We start from the raw sequence: 21,035 nt of genomic DNA, 5'->3' as shown, positions 1-21,035 counted from the left end.
CAATATAAGGATACTTAGGGGTTTGCTTGGTGAAAAGGGGCATAAATCTGTTTACGTAGGACGAATACTCTAAACAATTATCACGTTAACGAAAATATAATATTAATCTGTGGTGTTTATTGTAAATTCGTGATTACTTACAGACAATAGAAGTCCTTCAAAAACAAAAACACCCATAAAATAAAAACTACATGACTTTAAAACCTGTTTTGAATTTAGAACCTGCGATATAAAACTTAACATTGCAGGCGGTAAGCCACTCTATCATATTTTTCTTTTTAAATTTTGACTAGCTTTCGCCCGCGACTCTGTCCGCGTAGTAAAAAACAAAAACGAGTAGCCTGTGTGTTCTTCCAGACTTTCCTGTACATCTATAACAAATTTCATCGAAATTCGTTGAACTGTTTAGGCTACAAACTCGAATTACGTCCATCCATCCATTTACTTTCGCATTTATAACATTAAAGTGTGATTAAAATACATTTCATGTTGGATGAATACCTTTTCACTGACACATAGTCGTTTAAAAAAAACAAAAGTCACGTGACGTATGTAGGGCAGTGACATGTTGGCGGGAAAGCGCGAGCGGCGTGTGTCCGGGCCGCGGCGTGCTCAGGGCGGCGGCTACGCCCCGCGCGGCCGCGCCGGTCGGCGGGCGGCGGGCGGTGGGTGGGAGCGATGTTCTTCACTTCACTCGCTCTAAATAAATTACTTAGAATTTGATAATACAGGAAAAACAGACGTAGTATTAACTATATTTCGTTATTGACTTGTTTGTACTTATTAAAATGAATTCTAGGCCTCAAACATGTGGTTATAAAGACAATACTTATTATACGCGTCTTCTGCTAACGCCCAATTGCTATAGCAACTTGCAAAACAAAACAATTGCCTACACAATGAGTTTTTTTCTAGCAAAATTTAATATGTATCTTCATTGTACAGTCGCCTCTGTTCGAGGTGTCCCAGTTACAGAGTAACCCTAACTTGTTGCCAATGAGAATATAGGAAAAAAGATACGATACGATACCTAATACCGTTACCACAAGAACGTCGCGATTTCATTTGAACATCACTTTAATTTGAATACAGACTTTTTATTGACTCCGATCATGTACGTGCGCAAAAGCAAGGTAATCTGTTTGTAAGTTTGTGTTAGAAACAAGCAAATACACTTTTCTTTATGCTTCTGGACCTCGTCCTTTTAATCTATTTCAGAGGTTAAAAAAACTATAAATCTTAGAAAACTAGGACATACGAGAATCCTGAACTTCGTATTTCCAAAAACTTGCGTGAAATTTGGCACATTTGTTTATATAGAGAAAAGGGGTGTGTACATATAAAAAAAAATTAGACCAAATTTAGACCAATGAGAGACCACTACTACTGAGAATTACGTGAAATGTACAAAAGTACAAAAGTAGAAAAGTTACAGATCTATAGAGTGGAAGTATCGTATTTGTTCAACAATTATTGGCCTCAATTTAAATGAGATTTGTTAAAACGTTACTAGACGAGGGTGGGGCCCGCTTAGCATGCGGTCACGCCGCCCCTTTAGTACAAAGCTCAGGTCGTGAGTTCGAATCTCGATATCTATAACTTCGATACATAAATGCATTTAGAATTTTACATAATTAGTTACAAAGACGTAAGATTATTTAACAAGATACAACTTCAATAGAATAAACTGATACATTAAAACTTATAAAAAAGTGAATTGGAAGCGAACCGATATGTATTTTATTTTTTTTAAGTCCCGCAATATAAGAGATCATCTGTGAATTATACTAGAATTGACCCATAGCTTCCTTTGTCCGGGAAACGGACTCATTATCATACGTTAATTATCCGCGGAATATGCCAATATCTTCCCAATCTTTCAATCACTTTTGCAGTATTCGTATTGTCCGTTTTCGAAAACATTTTGTTATAACAAGTTTTTCTTAGAGAATTGATCGTCTACATCAGGAGGATCCATAACTTATTTCACCAAACGTCCACTTTGGAAATCAGTAATGTGTAGCGCCTCCTTTTCTCACCATATAAACGTACCAAAGAAAGCAATAGTGCAACTTAGCAACATTAAGTGCATCTTTAATTCTGTACTAGCTTTCGCCCGCGACTCCGTCGGCGTGGAAAATAAAAAAACAAAAGCAAGTAGCCTAAGTATTCCCCCGGACTATGCTCTTCATCTATTCCAAATTTCATCGAGATCCGTTCAGCTTTTTAAGCTGCATACTCTAACAAACATCCATCCACCTAAACTTTCGCATTTATAACATTAGTAAGAAGTAAGACAAACAGGATTCAATAGCGCCCGATTTCTGTGTCCCTTAACTTATAAGCCAAGTATCAAGGGGGCGTCATCAACTTCGGGAATGACTAGTCTACATTGAAATTGAACGAATGAATGATATCGCAGTAGGAGATATGTTAGTTCGTTCCTGATGTGTGTTAGTTCTGGATTACTGTGTGGAGGGATGACGAAGGTTGAGACCCTGGTCAGTAGGCTGCTGCACCAGTTGCAGTCGGCTAGGGCGTGTCCGGGCGGCGGGGGGCGGCGGGGGGCGGCGGGGAGGCGCGGGCGGTCCGGCCCGCCCACAGTCACTTCCGCTTCCGTCACCCGTCACCTGCCCCAAATCCTCCGATGTCTTAGAAATTTGTAAAACTTGTAATAACTAAGGCCTCTTAACAATAAATAGGTAAATAGAACCGAGACTTTTCGGAGTGTTTATTGTTTCGGAATGAAGTATTTGACAGTGTGTGTACAGATATATAGACTTTTGAAGGGTTATCCAATTTGCAGTTAGCCCCTTGAACGCACCTAAAGTACCCTTTACCCTCGCTTGCTGGAAATACTATCAGCTATACATAAACTATTTACTAATTAAAATGAAATGCTGAAAAAACAATACAATAGAACAATAGGTTTTACCCCTATACTCTTTCGTAAATACGGCACCTAAAGCACATTGTCACGAAAGGGGGGATTTAGGATGTTACAGAGAATAATTTCAACTTCACAAAACAAAATCGAATATGGAACAAAATGCGTTCCATTTTTACTACGCTTTCATATGTTTCGCGTCATGTTTTGTTTTTAGACAGAGATAGATAAATGAAATATTAAATATCAATTTATATTATCGATGTTTTGTCATAGATATTGTTCTGCGAGTTTACAAGTCGCACAATATGCGAGAATCTGGGTGACCTTGGCTCGCGGAAGGACCGATTAATTTTGATTCCAATCTGCAATAGGGATATTATATCACTGCTGCAAGAAACTTGTTTTCCGATATCGTGTATCGGTTTTAAATAGTGCTTAAATTTTATTTTCCTGTCTACGTATGGATAGATCTACGATCTACGATCTAACAACAAAAGTACCACATGAAAACGTTTTGGCACTTTGGTCTGCTTATACCAAGATTTTTAAAACAACTCTAGGTGCAATTAGTAAAAGTTAGTAAAAACGGCGTAAGATGGAATCTATCGATTGATTAGTAAAATATAATAGAAAAAAAAACTAGCTCCATTAATAAAAAAAACAAAAGCCTGTGTGTTCTTCCAGGCTATCCTCTACATGTATACCAAATTTCGTCGTAATCCATTCAGCCGTTTAGACTACAAACTCTAACAAACATTCATCCATCCATCTAAACCTTAACGATCACGATGACTCAATCACATATAAACATACTTGAAAATTGTATTGCAAAGTTTTTTAGAGTCGTTGAACACAACGCGTTCCCGCGCAAACTGGGCGAGGTTACTTCACCAGCCAGCGTTCATCAAGTGATTAAATCAAAGCACAAACAGTGCGGCTGACGTACTCGCCGCCGGCCGCATGCCTCATGCCTCAGCCACGCCAAGGTACACCCATAATAGAGCTAACACGAAACTAATAATGTTATACATGCTGTACAAAATTATATCTAATTTATACTCTATCGCGTAAGGAATAAGGTGTATAATAAAAAACACGTCCGCGTAAAGTACAGTTCGCTTGATAATCAAGTAGAATATCTTTTTGACATTTGAATTTCAACTTTATTTTAATGGAGCTAGAGTTTAAAATAACCTTGTGATATTGGTTATAATTAAGGCCGGGACACACGATCTCTCGGGGCGGCTGCTCATTCGTGCATAATGGACTCGGGGCGACTCACAAAACGCAGTTCCACTTTCACTCTCGCTACGTGACACTACAATGTTGTTACTATTAAAATGTTTTAAATAAAAATAATAATAACATAGACATTTCTCGCGCTAACCTTATGTTTTATATTCACAAATGTGAATATCAGTCATTTATACACTTGCGAGCATGTTAAAACTCATAGTTTTATTTCAAATTATTTAGACCAAAACAATAATAGCATAGCAGGTGTTAGTCAAGTCTGTGATATCTCATTGAGCAAGCACTAAGCCGGTTTCTTTAACACATATCTATTCGACCAACGACCAACTAAGGCCACCTTTATAAATAGCAACCAAGTCATCTTGAGATGATTACCGAAGTTTGTCATGACGTTAACAATCGTATGGAAATGTCAATCGTATATCCAACACACGTTACAAATGTCCTCAGACAATATCAAGGTATTACATATTTATAACGAAAGCTGGCAGCGATAAGATTATTCTGAGAAATAACAGCGTCGTCAGCGACGTAATCTCAAGTTATGATGAACAAAGCCCGGAGGCCGAGCACCCTTATCATTTGTTTACAGGCGCGCTCCTGCCGGGCCCGCGCGCCAAACATCGCGCTGCCACGCTGAGCCCGACATGTGTGCATTTTTTGCCCGCCCAAGGAGGACGCGGGCACGAGGTTATACACCCATTATTACGTCCTTCCTACTTTCAATTATTATTATCGGGCGGCGGCGCCGCACCCGCGACGGGGAGGAGAAGAGAGGCGCAGCTGCTGCCTACCAATAATCAAGACCTGTCTCCGACTGAACGAGACAGCGATATTGGCCGTCAAACTAAAATAACACTTTACAAAAGTTTTCTTGCACTAAAAAGTAAAAGTAACTAAAATTTAACGCTCTCGGTGTATCTTGTCGTCGATTGAAAAGAATTTTTCACTTTCGTATAGCAAAATAAATCGTTTGAGAGAATAAAACTGCATCAAGCACGACAGCGATGGGAGGCGGATCTCCGAGGCGCGCCGAACGCGTTCGTCTACAATCGTCAGTTCACTCGCCGCAGTTTGGCGGCCGGTCGTGAGAATGGTGCGTTCCGTACATGAACAAAGGGAAATAATCGTTTGCAAGTGTAAAGTAGATGATGTCGTCTGAGTCTACTAAAGTGCAGGTGGAATACATCAGTGAGGACAAGATTATCAAGGTAAACGGCGCAGGAAGTGAACGGATGCAGTGTTATTGTGTAATAGATCAGACGCCAGCGAGCGGTCTCGTGTGTCTACCGACGCAGGGGGAGGGCGGGGCGAGCGCGGCCCCGGCCGTGTGGGGCCCGGCAGGCCACGCGCGGGAGGTTGTGACCGCGTCGCGAGCTACTCCCTTGCCGAAATAGCATCAACGGCCTCTTCCGATTCCTCTTACCCACCCACTTGTAACTAGATAACTTTACATTACATCCTACGACGTCTTAGCAGTGTTGTAAAACAATTGCGCATGTTCCATGCCAATTCACAATCTCGCCGAATTGCGTTTCATATTTTTCAACTTCGTATTTAAAGAATTTAACGTTGAGACTCGTAAGACGGCCTGTCCTATTTTTTAATCGATTAGACCATTACTTTTTTTACGTGTAGGCGACGCGTTAATCAACTTCATGTAGCAAAATTCGTGAAATCACGGCCACGCGACCTAAGGTGGGTGGATCAAAGGGCGGCGGCGGCCTTGCGTGCGACGACTCCCGGCTCCCGGCACTTGTTAGTAAAAGGCGTGTCGACTCCCAACTACTACAATAAACAAACTATAATAATTCCTAACTTTAGATCATGTTTTGCAAAATTACTAACGACGAGTAATCAACACTTGATGTAGCGTAGAGCACCCAAAGTAGCAAAAGTAAATACTAGACACGAATAAATTATTTGAAAACTTTTAAGCATAGTTTGGAAACAAAAGTTTTATATTCTTATTTTAAGTAACGTGATTATAACATTCAACAACAAGCAAAATGTGAAATATCAAAGTTGAATTTCGAACATTGCGTAAAAAGTAGTGACGTTTACCTTAAAATGAGACTGGTTTTGTTTATCACATTTAAATCGATATTATATTGATGCTATACATACGTATTTACGGTGAATTTTAGTACAATTTAAAATGTTTCAATGTTTAATTAAAATGGAATATTGTTAAAATACGTTGAACATTTCTGGCGTTCAATTTTAAATCCACGTATTAGTTTATTTTTATAGTTAAATTAGTTATCTAAAAAACATCTATAATAAGAGGATTTTTGTCAGATTTTTTTAAATTATTTATTCCAGTCCCATGTAGAATAAGGTAAGCTATACCACATAAGTAGCTGACCCCATTTTTTAAATAAATTGAAGCCTCACATATTAAGCACCTTACAGAAGCTACAATGCAAACATATTTAAAATAATGATTTGCTTTCATAGTTTAACTAAGTGTATTTAAAAAAAAAATCTTTGAACTTAAAAACTCTGAATAATACAATAACAGCAAATATAGAAAAGATGAAATAAATAACAGAAGCTATTTCTGTATGTAACAGCTGTTATCTAAAATTTAGTTTAAAAACTAATCCAGACGACCGCTCCAGCTAAGATTTATTTAGCTGGAGCGGCCATCTAAGATTTTAAATAAAATGATGGCTTTCTATACAAAATCACATACAACAGTAAACACTAAATACATCTGTTATTTCAGTATTTAATTCAGCTTTATGAACACACATTCTTATTGTGTTTGTTCTGTATAGGAAGAGAGTGGCAACCAGTCCCCGCTGGCACTTCTTGCTGCGACTTGCAGCCGCCTCGGCGGAGCCAACATGGGGCCCGAACAGCAACAACAGGAAAAGGAACAACAACAACAACAACATTACAGTAAGATATTATACTTTCAAAACCAATCCAGACAGTTTAACTAAATTTGATTTTGTACCTTTGTAGATAGAAGAAATTAGATTAAGTCAAATGCATCTAATCTAATTTAATTTCCATATTGACATCAAATATGGAAATAAAATAACTAAATACTTAAAATAATCTCAATTTTATATATTTTTTTAGTTAAAATGAACATTACTTTGGAGTAAAAATATTAGCAGTTTCTATCGGGCCAATGTGGACTGACTTTGAAAATATGTAATAAAAAAGTTTGGTTTCTGTACATCACATACACATGCTGGTGATAGCTTTTACTGTCAACATAAGATACCACAATGTAGTTATTATCTAAAATAGATTTAATGTTATTTTACAGGTCCACAACAACAACAACAAGCGCAACAGCAGCAACAAGCACAGCAACAGCAGCAGGCACAGCAGCAGCAACAGCAACAAGCGCAACAACAGGCACAACAACAGGCACAACAACAACAACAACAACAACAACAGCAACAACAACAACAGGTCCAACAGGCTCAACTAGTACAACAAGTGCAAGGGGACGCGGCAACTCTTGCCGCCATACAACAACAATATTTACAACAACAACCTCAATTGAGGGTCATTAGTACCGCTGTTGTGCAACAACTTAGAGCTCAAGGTCTAACAGTGAGTTAAAGCATTGTTATTAAACATAACAATTATATGTCTAACAAATTGTTCGGGGTAATATGTTGATGTACATTGAACAATGCTGCTTATGTTCAAAACCGCTTGGAAATAACAATTTTACCCGCATAAGTAAGAAAAAAAAAATCATTCCAATAGCTTTTGACGCACATATTAACAACTTCATTATTATTTTCATCCTCTTTAAGACTCGGTGAAGTAAAGTGACCCTTAATGAAGATTTAATGATATAAATCTGTCTTAAGGGTTCTTTAAGTTGTCAGTTTTGGCAATTATTCTCTTGACAAGTTTATATTATGGTCGGTTAATTAACAATTACAATGAAATTTAAAAAAAAATAACTTATAAAGCAAACATTACCCCGAGTTAGGTAACATGCTAGCTTCAATATTCCATTTGAAGTACGGTGAATAATTCAAAAGTTGTGACCCTTGCACAATTGATTCCTTGAGCTAAGTTAGATCCTTGCACTTACTAACAATTATCATATGTACATTTAATTTGGTGATATCTATAAATGAAAGTCAAAGACGGTGCATAGACAATAAAAATAGGTGATGGAAATCAGAAAGCACACAGATTTTTTTAAGTCCCAAAGATATCTGCAATTTTGAAAGTTGCATACTTCACAGATAAATGGGCAAAGGGCAAAAAGTCATTCTACGTTTTTTTCATGTTTCTTTTTCTATATATTGATATTATAATTACAGGGCAATGAATTATCAGCGGCAATAGTGAACGCAGCCAGTACTGTCCCCAATGGCATACAAGTGCAACAGCCACAGGTAAGAATAAATTTGATAATAAAAAAGCGACACAAGTAAGCATGCTTTGGAAGTATTAAGAATTCTTTTCATATAAGGAGAGAGTAATACATATATGGGAAAGAAGTAACTCAAAGATAGTGTGTGGGTTTTTTAATTGTTATTGTCATATTTTTGTAACTGCTACAGACCTAAGATGTTTTTTTTATTACACTGTAAAGGCAAGTGCCGTAAATGTGTGAACAGAGCTGATTGTAGCAACATCCCCGCCCTGGGCGAGATAAAAACATAAAGGGGCGTCAAAGACACATGTAGCTTGTAACGCCCTTTTATGTCTTGCGCCCTGGGCGGACGCCACACCTCGCCCTATCTTAACAATGTTATTATCCGCAGGTAATATCGATGCAGCAGCTGCAGTCGCTACTGGGCAGCAGTGAGGGCGCCACATACCAGAACGCGCCGCAGCAGCTGCTGCAGATACACCCGCAGCTGCTGCAGGTTTGTATATTCGTGGTTTATTACGAAAAATTGCCTTATTTATTGAAATTAAACTGCATCTATTTGACTGTACAAACAGTAAACAAAAGTATTAGCTATTGTGGTGTTATTTTTATGAATTTGTTGTATATTTTCAGCAACAAGCTGGCGGCGTGTACGGAGGGTGCCTGGTGGGGGGTGTGGGCGGGGTGGGGGGCGTGGCGCCCATGCAGGCCGTCACCGTGGACGGACAGGAGGCGCTCTTCATACCCGCACAGCACGCACAAGTTAGTACATACTAATTATATCGCCCGGCTCGAGGGACCATGTTATTGGTGGACTGTATATTCTGGTTTGCAGATAAATAGTCGGCTTGCAGTTCGGAGATATATTAGTCAAAATTTTTTTGGCACTTTTAGGGGGGGTATACTTAATTGGGAAGTGTAAATATATGAGAATGTAACTGTAATTCTATGACGCCCCTTTCTATCGCCCTGGGCGGTCGCCTAACCACTATACTATAGTAATGTTTTATTTATATTTTATAGTCAAAATAATTAGAATAGGTTAGGGAACATGTTATAAGTCTGACTATCGTTTTCTTGTGTTTATGTAATGGAGGAAGGATGTGCTCCCGGTCGATATCGACCACGGAGACAACTTCTGGATGTTATCACATGCAAATGTGAGTATACGATAAGTATGCTCTCACACTGAAAATCTTCTTGTCTCTGTTTACCTTGTTATAATTTTATTCTAGCAATATTTATACAAGGACGAAAGTTTTGAAGTTTTTTATCCCATTGGATGTCTATAAAAAGAGTGGTGTGCATTCTTATAAGGGGTAAAAATGTACCTTTTGTCGAAGTCAATAGAAATAATAAAAATCTATCTTCAATTTTGTACTAGTAAGCTATAATAACAGACTTATAGACTTGTATGTAAAACACTGAAACTTTTTAAAATCCATAGACAAGATTGTCAACAAGTATCGTATAATCCCTTTTCTATTGAATTCGTCTATAGTTTAGCTTATATGGATAGTCTATAATCTGTGGTAATTTCTATATAATATTTATTTGCAGAACTTCTCCGGCATGGGTCAAGTGAGCCTGGTGAACGGCCAGCTGGTGCGCACGCCAGTGCTGCCCGCTGGCTTCCTGCAGAATGTCATGCACTTGCCTGCTGGTATGTCTAGCTGTATGCTAACACTACCGTCACGGATGTCGAGATTTAAGGGGGGAACAGATAATCAAGGGGGTGGGGGGTACTTTTTTTTACAATTTTTTAAACTTTCGAGAAATAGCTACCCGTCCTTGCCCCCGCTGTATTGACATTTGTCTTAGAAAAAAATCTAGATACGTCTTTCCCTTGACTTTGCAAGGTTAAAGTTAAAAAAGGTGCATAAACACACGTAGGGCCCATCTGTTTCTAATGTCTTAGCTTCGGGATTGCTCTGGTATTCATTTTCCGTGCACTTGCTTCGCTTGTTCAATTCATATTACATTTTATTAACCGTTTCATGATCCTTTTTAATGTTTTAGACGATATTAATCTGTATTGCATGCTTGTTCTCATAATCCACTATATTTTCCATTTCAGAGCTGAGTATGTCGATATAAAAAGATTTTTTGACTTTTTGTAAAAAAAACACAAAGTTCGTCTATGACTAAATCATAGCGTTTTTTTGTTTCATTTATAAAATTCTTGATTTGATGAACGTGGTGTTTAAATTGATTTATAAAAAAATCCACGTAGTTAAACCAATGTAAACGGTTCTACAGAAATTTCTAGTAATTTTTATTTTAATAGATAGAATTGCTTTATGACTAGTACACATTTGATCACATATTGAAGTATGATTGACATATTCAGTTCACTCACTCACTCAGTCACTCAGTGAATCAGTCAGTTGCACTCGCCGCTAACTTCTCATACTAATCAATGTTTTCCGCTTCCCATTGACTTGTGCGCTAGCAGAGCAACAGGCCACGGTCTCGATCCCGGGCTCTAACATATCGATACCGTTGAGCGCGCTGGCCGGGAACCCGCCGGTCATCACCATCCCCGGGAACTTTTCCCTCCCCGCCGGCATTCAGATCCCCACGAGCCAGGCCATCACTATCGCCAGCTCGCCCCTGCCCGCGGACAAGGGCGGCGCGAAGGAGGCTAAGTCTCCCGCCGCCAGCCCGCACGCGCAAGGTTCGTATTTATACCCTACAGAGAATTCTATAAGGATTTTTTTTTGCAAAGTATTTTTTTTTTTGGCAAAAAATTAGATATTTTACAGCTCTTGTAACTTGTATAATAATATTAACTTAAAATAAGTTTAAACTTGATCGAAATTTTTTAAAAAATGTTAAAAAAATTTTTTTTTAAAGGTTTTTATTTTTTTTAATGTACTTATAGAATTCTCTCTGCCTAAACATCATCGGTAGCACAGCGCTTTTTAATATATTTTCTATGCTTTTCTTGTTTCCGCATAAAACTTTTCACCCCATTCTGTGCTTTCACTGTGTCGGTTGTATGTTCTAAAAAAAATATTATTTTGTTTATAAGTTAATGATTTTTTTTTCGTTACAGATTGGTTAGTGTTTATGTAATATCTAGAATATATTCTATGTGTAGTTTTTATTAAAATCAAGATACAGAAAATTAGTAATTTGGTTGCATTATAATCTTCCCAGAGATTTGTACTCGTAGTAATTTCATTTTTGACATTTTTGTTTATTTACATTACCCTTGCTTTTACTTAAATGACTTTGGGCTACTTATTTACTTTTATCAATCATGTAATATCATCGAAGCTGCGATTGATTTACACAGTCAAGTTCTTAAAAAAATACTATTTAGTAACTGTTGTTCATGACTTCGTCCGCGTGAAATAAAAAATATACTTATTGAAAACGTAACTTTTTAATGGTTCAAGATTTTTATAATCGACCCAGTACTTATTGAGTTATTTCAATACATACTAAAATAAAATAAAATAATATTTCCCCTTTATAATATTAGTATAGATTGCACATAGTTATATGTTCTGAGTTCCAATACTTTATCAGGTGGCGGTGTAGCTGTCCGCGGGGGAGTGGGCAGCGTGGGCGGGATGGGCGTGGTACCCGTGCAGGTTCCCGTCAGCGTGGGCAACGGGCACACCGTGTACCACACTGTACACGTACCTGTACACGCACCACACCATCTGCAAATCATACCACAATTGCAACAGGTAATTACTACCGAGTGGGCAAAAAATCGGCAAAGTTTTAGTAAATGTGGGCAAAGGTAAAACCATATGATACACTGTGCACGTGCCTGTACTTGTTTCTCATCATCTGCAAATCATACCATAATTGCAACAGGTAATTACTACCTAGTGGGCAAAAATGGGCAAATATTTAGTAAGTGTGGGCAACGGGCACATCGTGTACCATACAGTGCACCTGTCGATCACACCACAATAACTGCCGAGTGGGCAAAATATCGGTGCAGTTTAAGTGTGGGCCACGGTCAAGTTATTAGCTGTGACAGTTTCAACTAGCTCTAGACGTGGGTTTATTATCTATTAGTGGGCAAACATATACATTAATATCGCTGTAAACATAAATAAAGAACTGACTTACAGTGGGCAAATTAATTAGGCTCCGAATATGTTTAGCTATTTTATAGAGTTGTAATTGTAGTTTGTTTGAACTAAAGTTAATCTTCTAGAAGTGACTATTATAAAGTAATTTCGTTTTTCAGATGCAAGCCCAGCCCCAAGTCGCAAATGTTTTGACCCCGTCGGGTCAGATTCAACAAATACAAATAGCATCGCTCGGAAATGTACAGGTAAAATATATAATTATTTGACATTTAAATATGTATTACTAACCCTAGGAGATTATACGGTGATTTTGGGCTATAATTGGTTTGGTAAATAGTACAGCTAAGTAGTTAAGTATGGGGCTAAATATGAAAAAGTAATGCTTTATATTAACTATCAATGTTAAACTATTCTATTTATTTTGATGACTATTTATGTTATTAATTGCGGGATTTTCTTCATAAATTCACCTCGCCTCTCTTCATATAACAGTGTGGGTAGTTTGTAAATTAGATAGTTGTAAATACAAAGTGGGTATTTGGTTTGGCGCAGTCGGGCGGCGCTGCGCAGGCGGCGGTCAGCGCGGCGCAGACCCCCGCCACCATCACGCTGCAGGTGAGGGAGGGTTCACAGAAACACATCTCTATATCTTATTTATTCGCTTTAATATATTCATAACATCTTATATTCTAAGATTAATCAATACATTTTTACATATTTATATAACAAATAAATATATATTTATTTATACATGTCAGTATAATTTGAATTTACGTATATGTATATATTTATATATTGTATCGCTGCGGGGATGAAGGCGGTGTCGAACCCGATGCAGTCGGAGGGCGTGGGCCAGCAGCAGATACTGACCAGCTCTGGGCAGCAGCTCACCGTCATCCCCGCCAGCACGGCCGTCAGGAACGTCGTGCAGGTAACTCCCTCACTTACTTCCTATTGCCTCATTTATCCCACGTCGCCAGTTTCAATTTATTTTATCATTATATCGCACGAAAATTCAAAAATAATACAATATCCTATGTTACTCACAGATAAATTACCTTTCTAAAGGTGAAAGAATTCTTAAAATCGGTCCAGTAGTTTTGGCGTGAATCAAATACATACAAAAATCCAAATATACAAATCTTTCATCTTTATATAATAGTATAGATTGTATAGAGCATAGACTAGTTCTAGCTCGCGACATTGTCTGCGTGAAATTAAAAAATAATACAAAAAGTCTTATGTTACTCATACATAAATAACCTTTCTAATGGTGAAAGAGTTTTTAAAATCGGCTCAGTAGTTTTTGCGCTAATCTAATACATACAAAAATACAAATCTTTCCTTTTTATAATATTTGTATAAATTAGTGTTATATTAGGTTACAACGGAGTAAAACTCTAGTTAGTTGGGAAACGCATTTCATGAAGTTATAGTACCAAAACCATTAACGAATGGTTAAATGTAGCTGGGAAACCGGGCATTAGCTGTCTCATCGACATTATTAGGTCAACCTCGAATATCTACCAATGTTTTGTAGGGTTTTATTGTACAAAATATAATATAATTCGACCTTTGATAGAGAATTAGGGTTGTTTCTTTAGGAACTACCCCTAAAATAACATTGGTATAGTCAATGTTTACGCAAAACATCTGTTTGATGAACCCCTCATTCATCATTTAGGAAATGTGAAATAAACATTTTTTATTTATAAGAAAAGTATTAAAAAAATATTTATCTTTAACTAAGTAAAACACTTAAATACACATTTTTTCCATAGTATTTAACTCATTTAACTTTTGTTTCCAGAATATACATGATTCTTGTATTTTTTATTACTTTCATTTACTTTCACATATAAGTTATGGAGAAAGTAGATACTGGTTCGTTAATAAAATGATATCATTTACTTTGGCGGCGAATATTAAATTAATATAATTATCAAGAGTCCATTAATTATAGCGGTACTTTTGATTACCTTTATTTATACATTTTTAATGGTCGTAGCCTACAACGGAAAGAAAGGATAATTTTGTCTTGAAACATTTACATATCTATAGAATAAAAACAAGACATCGTAATCATATGATACAGTTTTGTTGTAGTTCTGTCCGTCGATCGATCAACACCGTTTTACAGTGGGCAAAATATACTGAAACAAATTGACAAACAAAATAAAAGCGTAGAGAATATTATAAATAAAAAATTGCTGTAACAAGTTTTTATGTAAATTTTCACTGACTGCTATTAATATTGATTAATTTAACTTAAATTAACTTTAATTACCATTTGAAATTAACGTATTATCTTAACGATAGACAATTAATTATAACGCCATCTAGGTAATCGTTGTATAAACTTCAAGACGTTAAGTCGTTTGGCCGAGTTAAGTTGAGGTTGTGTTTCAGTCATTGATCCACGTGTTAAAAAGTGAAACGCGTACCCCGTGTCCGTTTGCCCCTTGTGTTGTGTGACGTAAGATATTATTTAGCGTGAACGTTATAAATATACATATATTAACAAAAATAAACAATGTGAATCTAACATGTGGTTTTTGAAATACCTGTGTTGTGAATGTTTTGTTTTTAGTTACGACTAATGTCATAATATAGTCCACCATGCGACGTAAAAACGTTTCTCGGAAGCTCTGTCCCAAAGCGTCGGATGAAAAAACATCGTACGTACGTAAACTAATATAAATTAACATTATTATACCGCAAAGAGTTATAGGGTTCGTGTATTTTTTATGAGTTACGAGGAAAAGGTATTATGTGTAGACGTTTGTAATTGTATTACTTCGTGGCCGTGCTCAATGTTAGTACAAGGGCAAGTAAAGGTTCGTGCACACTGACGGAATATATTTTCGATCTTTACTACGTTGAAAACGCACAAACAGTATTTTATTCCTAAGTTAATAATGTCTCCGTTTATATTCAGATAAAGCCGTATTTCAGTTTTCCTTAATGTAAAATATATATTATATTATAATGTATAGTCAATTATATTAAATTCATTTAATTTTATTTTCCTTCCACTAAAAGGCTTGCAATGGCGTGATGTGTTGTGTGCATGGCAACAAGCTAATGCTTGGTTTACATTATGACAGTAAAGTATGCCAGTAGCTAGCATAATATATACCCAAATATAATATAAACTCGAATTTGCTCATGTAATCCATGCCAGGACTGCACTACTGTCAAACTATATTGGCCAAATGTAAACCAGGCATGCTTAACACCACCTTTCAACCACTTATATGGGATTGTGGTCAAGTGCTGATTGGGCGTGGGCAGTTTTAAACTAATCTTTTGATTTCATTACCATGACATGTTGTGGTGAAGAGAATGTTGTCAATGTGGTAATGATGACTGTTTTCTCAGATGCCGACGCTGGGCGTCAGTGGGCTTGGCGGCGCGGTACAGCTGGTGCCAGCCGTGATGCCGGGCGTGCAAGGCGTCCAGCTTGCACAAATGTCACAACAACAACAACAGCAGCAGCAACAACAACAACAACAACCAGTCATTGGTAATTTCACACTTGGCTCTTACTCTTTTTCCACTTAGCAAGTAGCATGTGACTTACAATTGTAAGTTGCCATCACAATAAGTAACGGTTGATTGTTAGTGCAAAAAGGCCTCAAGGCTAGACTGAACAATGGAAATAGTTGAGTAGATTATAGAACAATTTTGGTCTATATTTTTCCTTGATAGTAGCATAATGAAACTGTTAAAGAAGTCAGAAACTCTTGTTTTTGTTAAGCTTATTATTTAATGTTAACACTGATCTTGGACAGCCATTTGTGCAAAGTATTGGAAGAGTGCCTCGGTAATTGCATTATTTAAATTACTTAGTTCTGGGCATAAGTGTTTGCCTGAGTTTAGACAGGGATATGTTTGTTATAAATTAGTGCAGAGCATAAACAAATTTTATTTGTTTAAATTGGACATTTGATCTGTTATGTCTTCTTGTGCCTATACTATTTTACTAATATTAAAAGCGAAAGTTTGGATGGTGATGAGATAGGTGGATGTTTGTTAGAGATTATAGCCTATACTGCTTAATGTGTCTCCAAATAAACTTGGCTCAGATGTACAACATAGTCTGAAAGAGCAAATAATCTATTTAATTTTGTTTTTTTAATAATTCCACCTGTATGGAGACTCAAGGTACTAGTAGAAATGTATGGTTAATTGTATATTGAATGTTCCAGAGGCGACATTCACGGGGCAGCAGATCCAGCAAGACGCGTCAGAACCTGGCAAGTGGCAGGTGGTGACAGTGAGCACGGGGGGTGGGGCAGGGGCTGCTGCGGCCGGAGCAGCCGGGGCCGGGGCGGGGGCGGAGTGCGAGAAGCTGCGCGAGCCGAGCCCCACACACGGCAAGCGGCTCATGAAGCGCGTCGCCTGTACTTGCCCCAACTGCGATCAGGGAGACAAGTGAGTACACACACTAAGTCTCGCGTCATTTCAAAATAAATTCAAGTTCAGACTAATCATGAAAGCTCTCTGTAGTGTACAATTTTGCTACAACGATTTGCTTTATGTATAAACTAACTTTCGCCTGCGACTCTGTTTTAGTGGAATTAATAAAAACAAAAGTGAGTAGCCTATGTGTTTTTCCAGACTATGCTCTACATCTATGTCAAATTTCATCAAGGTTTAGGCTACAAACGTTACCAAACATCCATCCATCTAAACATTATTTTGGAACATTTCGGTGTTTAAATCTAACTTCTTACTAATGTTGTAGATGCGAACGTTTAGCTGGGCATATGTTTGTTAGAGTTTACTGCTTCAATAGCTCAATAGATCTCAATGAAAAGCATAAATGTAGAGCAACGTATGGAACATGTACTACTTATTTTTTTAATTTCATGCGGATGCATTCAGTAGTACTATAATTTAGTGTGATTTGTAATTTAATCGCATACTTTTATGTCTAGATTGGCTGATCGCAAGAAACAGCATGTATGCCACATCCCCGGCTGCAACAAGGTGTATGGGAAGACATCTCACCTGCGAGCTCACCTGCGCTGGCACTCCGGAGAGCGACCCTTCCTCTGCAACTGGCTATTCTGCGGGAAGAGGTAATGTCACTATTCTTATTAAAATTACTATAGTCATGTTACATAGAAAATATGTACATTTCTCTTTGTTTAACTAATAAACTCAGACTTGGACCAATTTTAACAATTGTTTTGCCATTACAAAGCTACTATCACTGTTTTTTACTTTGCCATATCTAATACTGGTATCCTAAAGGCCGCATATTGAAACGAAATTTGAATATGTTGTTACGTATCTTATATGTTATACTACAAATTCCAATAAAACACAGTCAATCAATCAGATTGTACGCGACACTTACGATATGTTTAAGATTCCTTTCAGTATTCAGCTGTAAGGACTCAAGCAGACGTTTATTTCGTTATATGATAACACATAATTGACTTCCAGATTCACTCGTTCTGACGAGTTACAACGTCACAGACGCACTCACACCGGAGAGAAGAGGTTTGAGTGCCCCGAGTGCAGTAAGAGGTTCATGCGATCAGACCACCTCGCTAAACACGTGCGCATACACACCAAGACCAGGAGCACGGTAACACACTATTCAATACTACCGGTCAGTCTAGTAGCGTAGATTATGAGTAGTCTATAACATTCCCGCAATCATTAGCTACCTTCCCTTCTTCCCATCAAAATAAGTCCAACCGTTCCGGAGTTTACCCTGAACAAATTTTTTCGTTAAGCTTCAAGCCTTTTACAGATAGTTTTAATTGAGCAGTTCAACTGTTCTTGTTTAAGCAAATTTTAACTGTTAATTTAATTGTCCAGTTAAAATTTTGCCTACAATATCAAGAGATATCTGATCAGTTCGACTCCGTATAAAATTACCGTTTTATTTGAGCTTATTTAGCTTTGAAATAAATATTTTTATCAATATTAAATACATCAATTTAATTATATATAGTTTTTAGTAATTCATAGCCATTTTCATTACAGCAGGAAACAACAACAGCCAATCAGCTAATGTATTCAGACTCTGGAGACGACAGCTGTGACGACAAGATGATGCTGACCATAGAGACGATCCACACTGCCGGCGAGGGTGGTGAGGGTGATGAGAAGCTGGTGATGATCAGACCCGGTGCCAAGCTGGAGACGGAGCCGGACAGCTAGGAGGAGGCCAGCGACGCATAGTGCCGTCGCTACACGCGCAGTCAGTGCAAACTGCAGCACCACTGCCGCTGTGATTGACACTGAACAGTGAATACAATAGTGTAACATAGCCTATTGTGAATAACAGTGATTCAGTTTATTGTGAACAGTGCTTAATATAACAATAGTACACTCAGCTTCATAAATAAGGACCAGAAAAACAAATAAGCTACGAACCAATACAAATTTTAAAGAAACATGCCAAATTGTTTGTTTCAAAATACAATTTTGTATGCCTACTTAAAAAAAAATGAACTAAACCATATTTTTCATATAACTCAACAATATGTGTACATTTACAACATTTAAGAAGCTGATATACAATTATGGTTTCAAATATATGTATGTATCTATAATATTCAGACAGATAAGTATATACATTTTGAAACTGAAATTATATACAAGCTTATACATGTATACATATAAGTGCAGCTAACTGTACATATACTAACATAAATAGACTAAATGGCAATTCAGTATTCTGTGAATTGTGATGTCCAAATACATCTCTAGACATTTTAAATACTGTAAATAGACATTCAGTTTACTATACAGTGGAAGTGTATAACTAAATGTATGTAAATCAGCTAACTTCAAATGATCAGTTCATATAGCCTTGAAGTATTGATTGCTCAATCAGCTCATGGCTCAATTCAACAAATCGTACATCTATGAAGGTACTGAAGTAATTTATGAGCTGGATCAGTGATCTGTGAGCCAAATCACTGATCTGTAGCCAAATCACTGATCTGTAGCCATATTACTGATCTGTAGCCAAATCACTGATCTGTGAGCCAGATCACTGATCTGCTCATACGGATTGAGCTGAACAGATCAGTTTTAAATGAGTTACATAAGTCTACGTTTGAATTTCTGTTGCTACAGACTTTTATTGTGAATTGAAACAAAAATGGCTTTGTGCTTGGATTTAATTTGTTTTTATATTCAAAATGTATACAAATTATATTGCAGTAAATACAAATCCACATTTTAAATTCATAGTAAATACTTAATATCCGTCCAGTAATTTCTAACGAGAATAAAATAATATCGAAATTTCTTCAAAACAAAAAATTTCAAAAGTCTGTCTTTTAGCGATTTCTTTAATAAGCCTTATATTTTATAATCTTTAAAGCTTCCTTAGTGATCATTTAACAACTATGAGTATACTTATCCTTTTTATTGTATCCATGACTTTAATTTTTTTATAATAAGTACAGGGGTAAATTGTAATACAAATGTATAAATTTCTTATTCGTAATTTGTATACGATTATCATTTGTATAGAATTCCATTTTTAGGTTAATAGAATTGAATAAAAAAATATTTTAACCATAGTGATATTATTTTATGTAAACTTGTAATAACTTATTTATGTACAGTTTAGTGTTTTTAGTGGAAATTATGTTAAATCTAGTATTAGCTGAAAATGTAACTTCATTTTCTTGTATTGTCGAATTATGCACATTTTATTGGCTTTCTTATAAGGAATTAGTTTTTTACCATAACAATCTTGTATATTTTGTGTATTTTATGTTACTGTAACCGCCTATATTTTAGGTTTAAATGTCTTAATTGTAATATCATGTCTTACTTAAATCTGAGATTTTTGAAACCAATACTTGTAATTTGTGTATTTCTCTGTACTAAAGGCATAAGACCTTTTACATCATGTATAGTGTTTTTAAACTGGATGGAAAATAAAGGTTACCGGTGGGAAAGGACCTTAAGTTTACTATAAACTTAGGGTCCTTTTCCACTAGGATTCATGTGCTTGAGTACTATAATAATACTGCGCAATAATGTTTTATTAATTGTTGTTAAGGTGCATTTATTAACTTAAATTTAATTTGTAAATTACGCATATACGATATTTTAATATTTTGCCAATTCTTAGAGGAATTATAAGTAGATTAATGTTTTAAAAATATTTTTATGACGATCTTGCGACTTTTTTTAATTACGCTAAAGTTATATTAAACGTGTTTTACTGACGGCCAGTTAAATAAACCATTATTTAATGTATAGAATCCCTGAATAAGTACGTAAAATAAATACCATGGCTTTTGTTTCTGAAGTTTGCAAATACTGCGTTCTCTGTCGCACTAATCATTACTGTATATATCTGTCTCGCTCACACGCTTCGGGAACGCACGCCGTGGTTTGAGTAAAATGTACATCGAAAAGCATGTTGGGTCCAAATTAAGCTTGTTGTAATTGTAAATAATGTAGACTACTTTGTATA

At 36.6% G+C, this 21,035-nt stretch overlaps 1 protein-coding gene across 7 annotated transcripts; it reads left to right on the top strand.

The window, feature by feature from the left end:
- The first annotated feature begins 5,192 nt into the window (after positions 1–5,192).
- Positions 5,193–20,381, top strand: LOC106101378 (transcription factor Sp4-like). Of its 7 annotated transcripts, none has more exons than XM_013280591.1 (17): positions 5,193–5,355; positions 6,928–7,051; positions 7,431–7,723; positions 8,455–8,529; positions 8,902–9,006; positions 9,144–9,272; positions 10,071–10,173; positions 10,966–11,187; positions 12,048–12,211; positions 12,727–12,813; positions 13,121–13,183; positions 13,386–13,499; positions 15,950–16,094; positions 16,780–17,005; positions 17,512–17,655; positions 18,026–18,194; positions 18,578–20,381. In XM_013280591.1, the coding sequence occupies exons 1-17, from the start codon at positions 5,293–5,295 to the stop codon at positions 18,749–18,751; spliced, it is 2,400 nt and encodes a 799-aa protein (XP_013136045.1). In that variant the 5' UTR covers positions 5,193–5,292; the 3' UTR covers positions 18,752–20,381. The 7 variants fall into 7 exon arrangements, with proteins under 7 accessions (XP_013136045.1, XP_013136046.1, XP_013136043.1 ...); XM_013280592.1 differs by having other exon boundaries at positions 5,195–5,355; positions 18,026–18,170; positions 18,575–20,381; XM_013280589.1 differs by having other exon boundaries at positions 5,195–5,355; positions 18,575–20,381.
- The last annotated feature ends 654 nt before the right edge of the window (positions 20,382–21,035 follow it).

The sequence above is a fragment of the Papilio polytes genome, unplaced genomic scaffold (assembly GCF_000836215.1).
Source record: "Papilio polytes unplaced genomic scaffold, Ppol_1.0 DF823991.1, whole genome shotgun sequence".
NCBI lineage: Eukaryota > Metazoa > Arthropoda > Insecta > Lepidoptera > Papilionidae > Papilio > Papilio polytes.
Note: the sequence above shows the minus strand (reverse complement) of the source record. Positions and strands in the feature narration are given on the sequence as shown.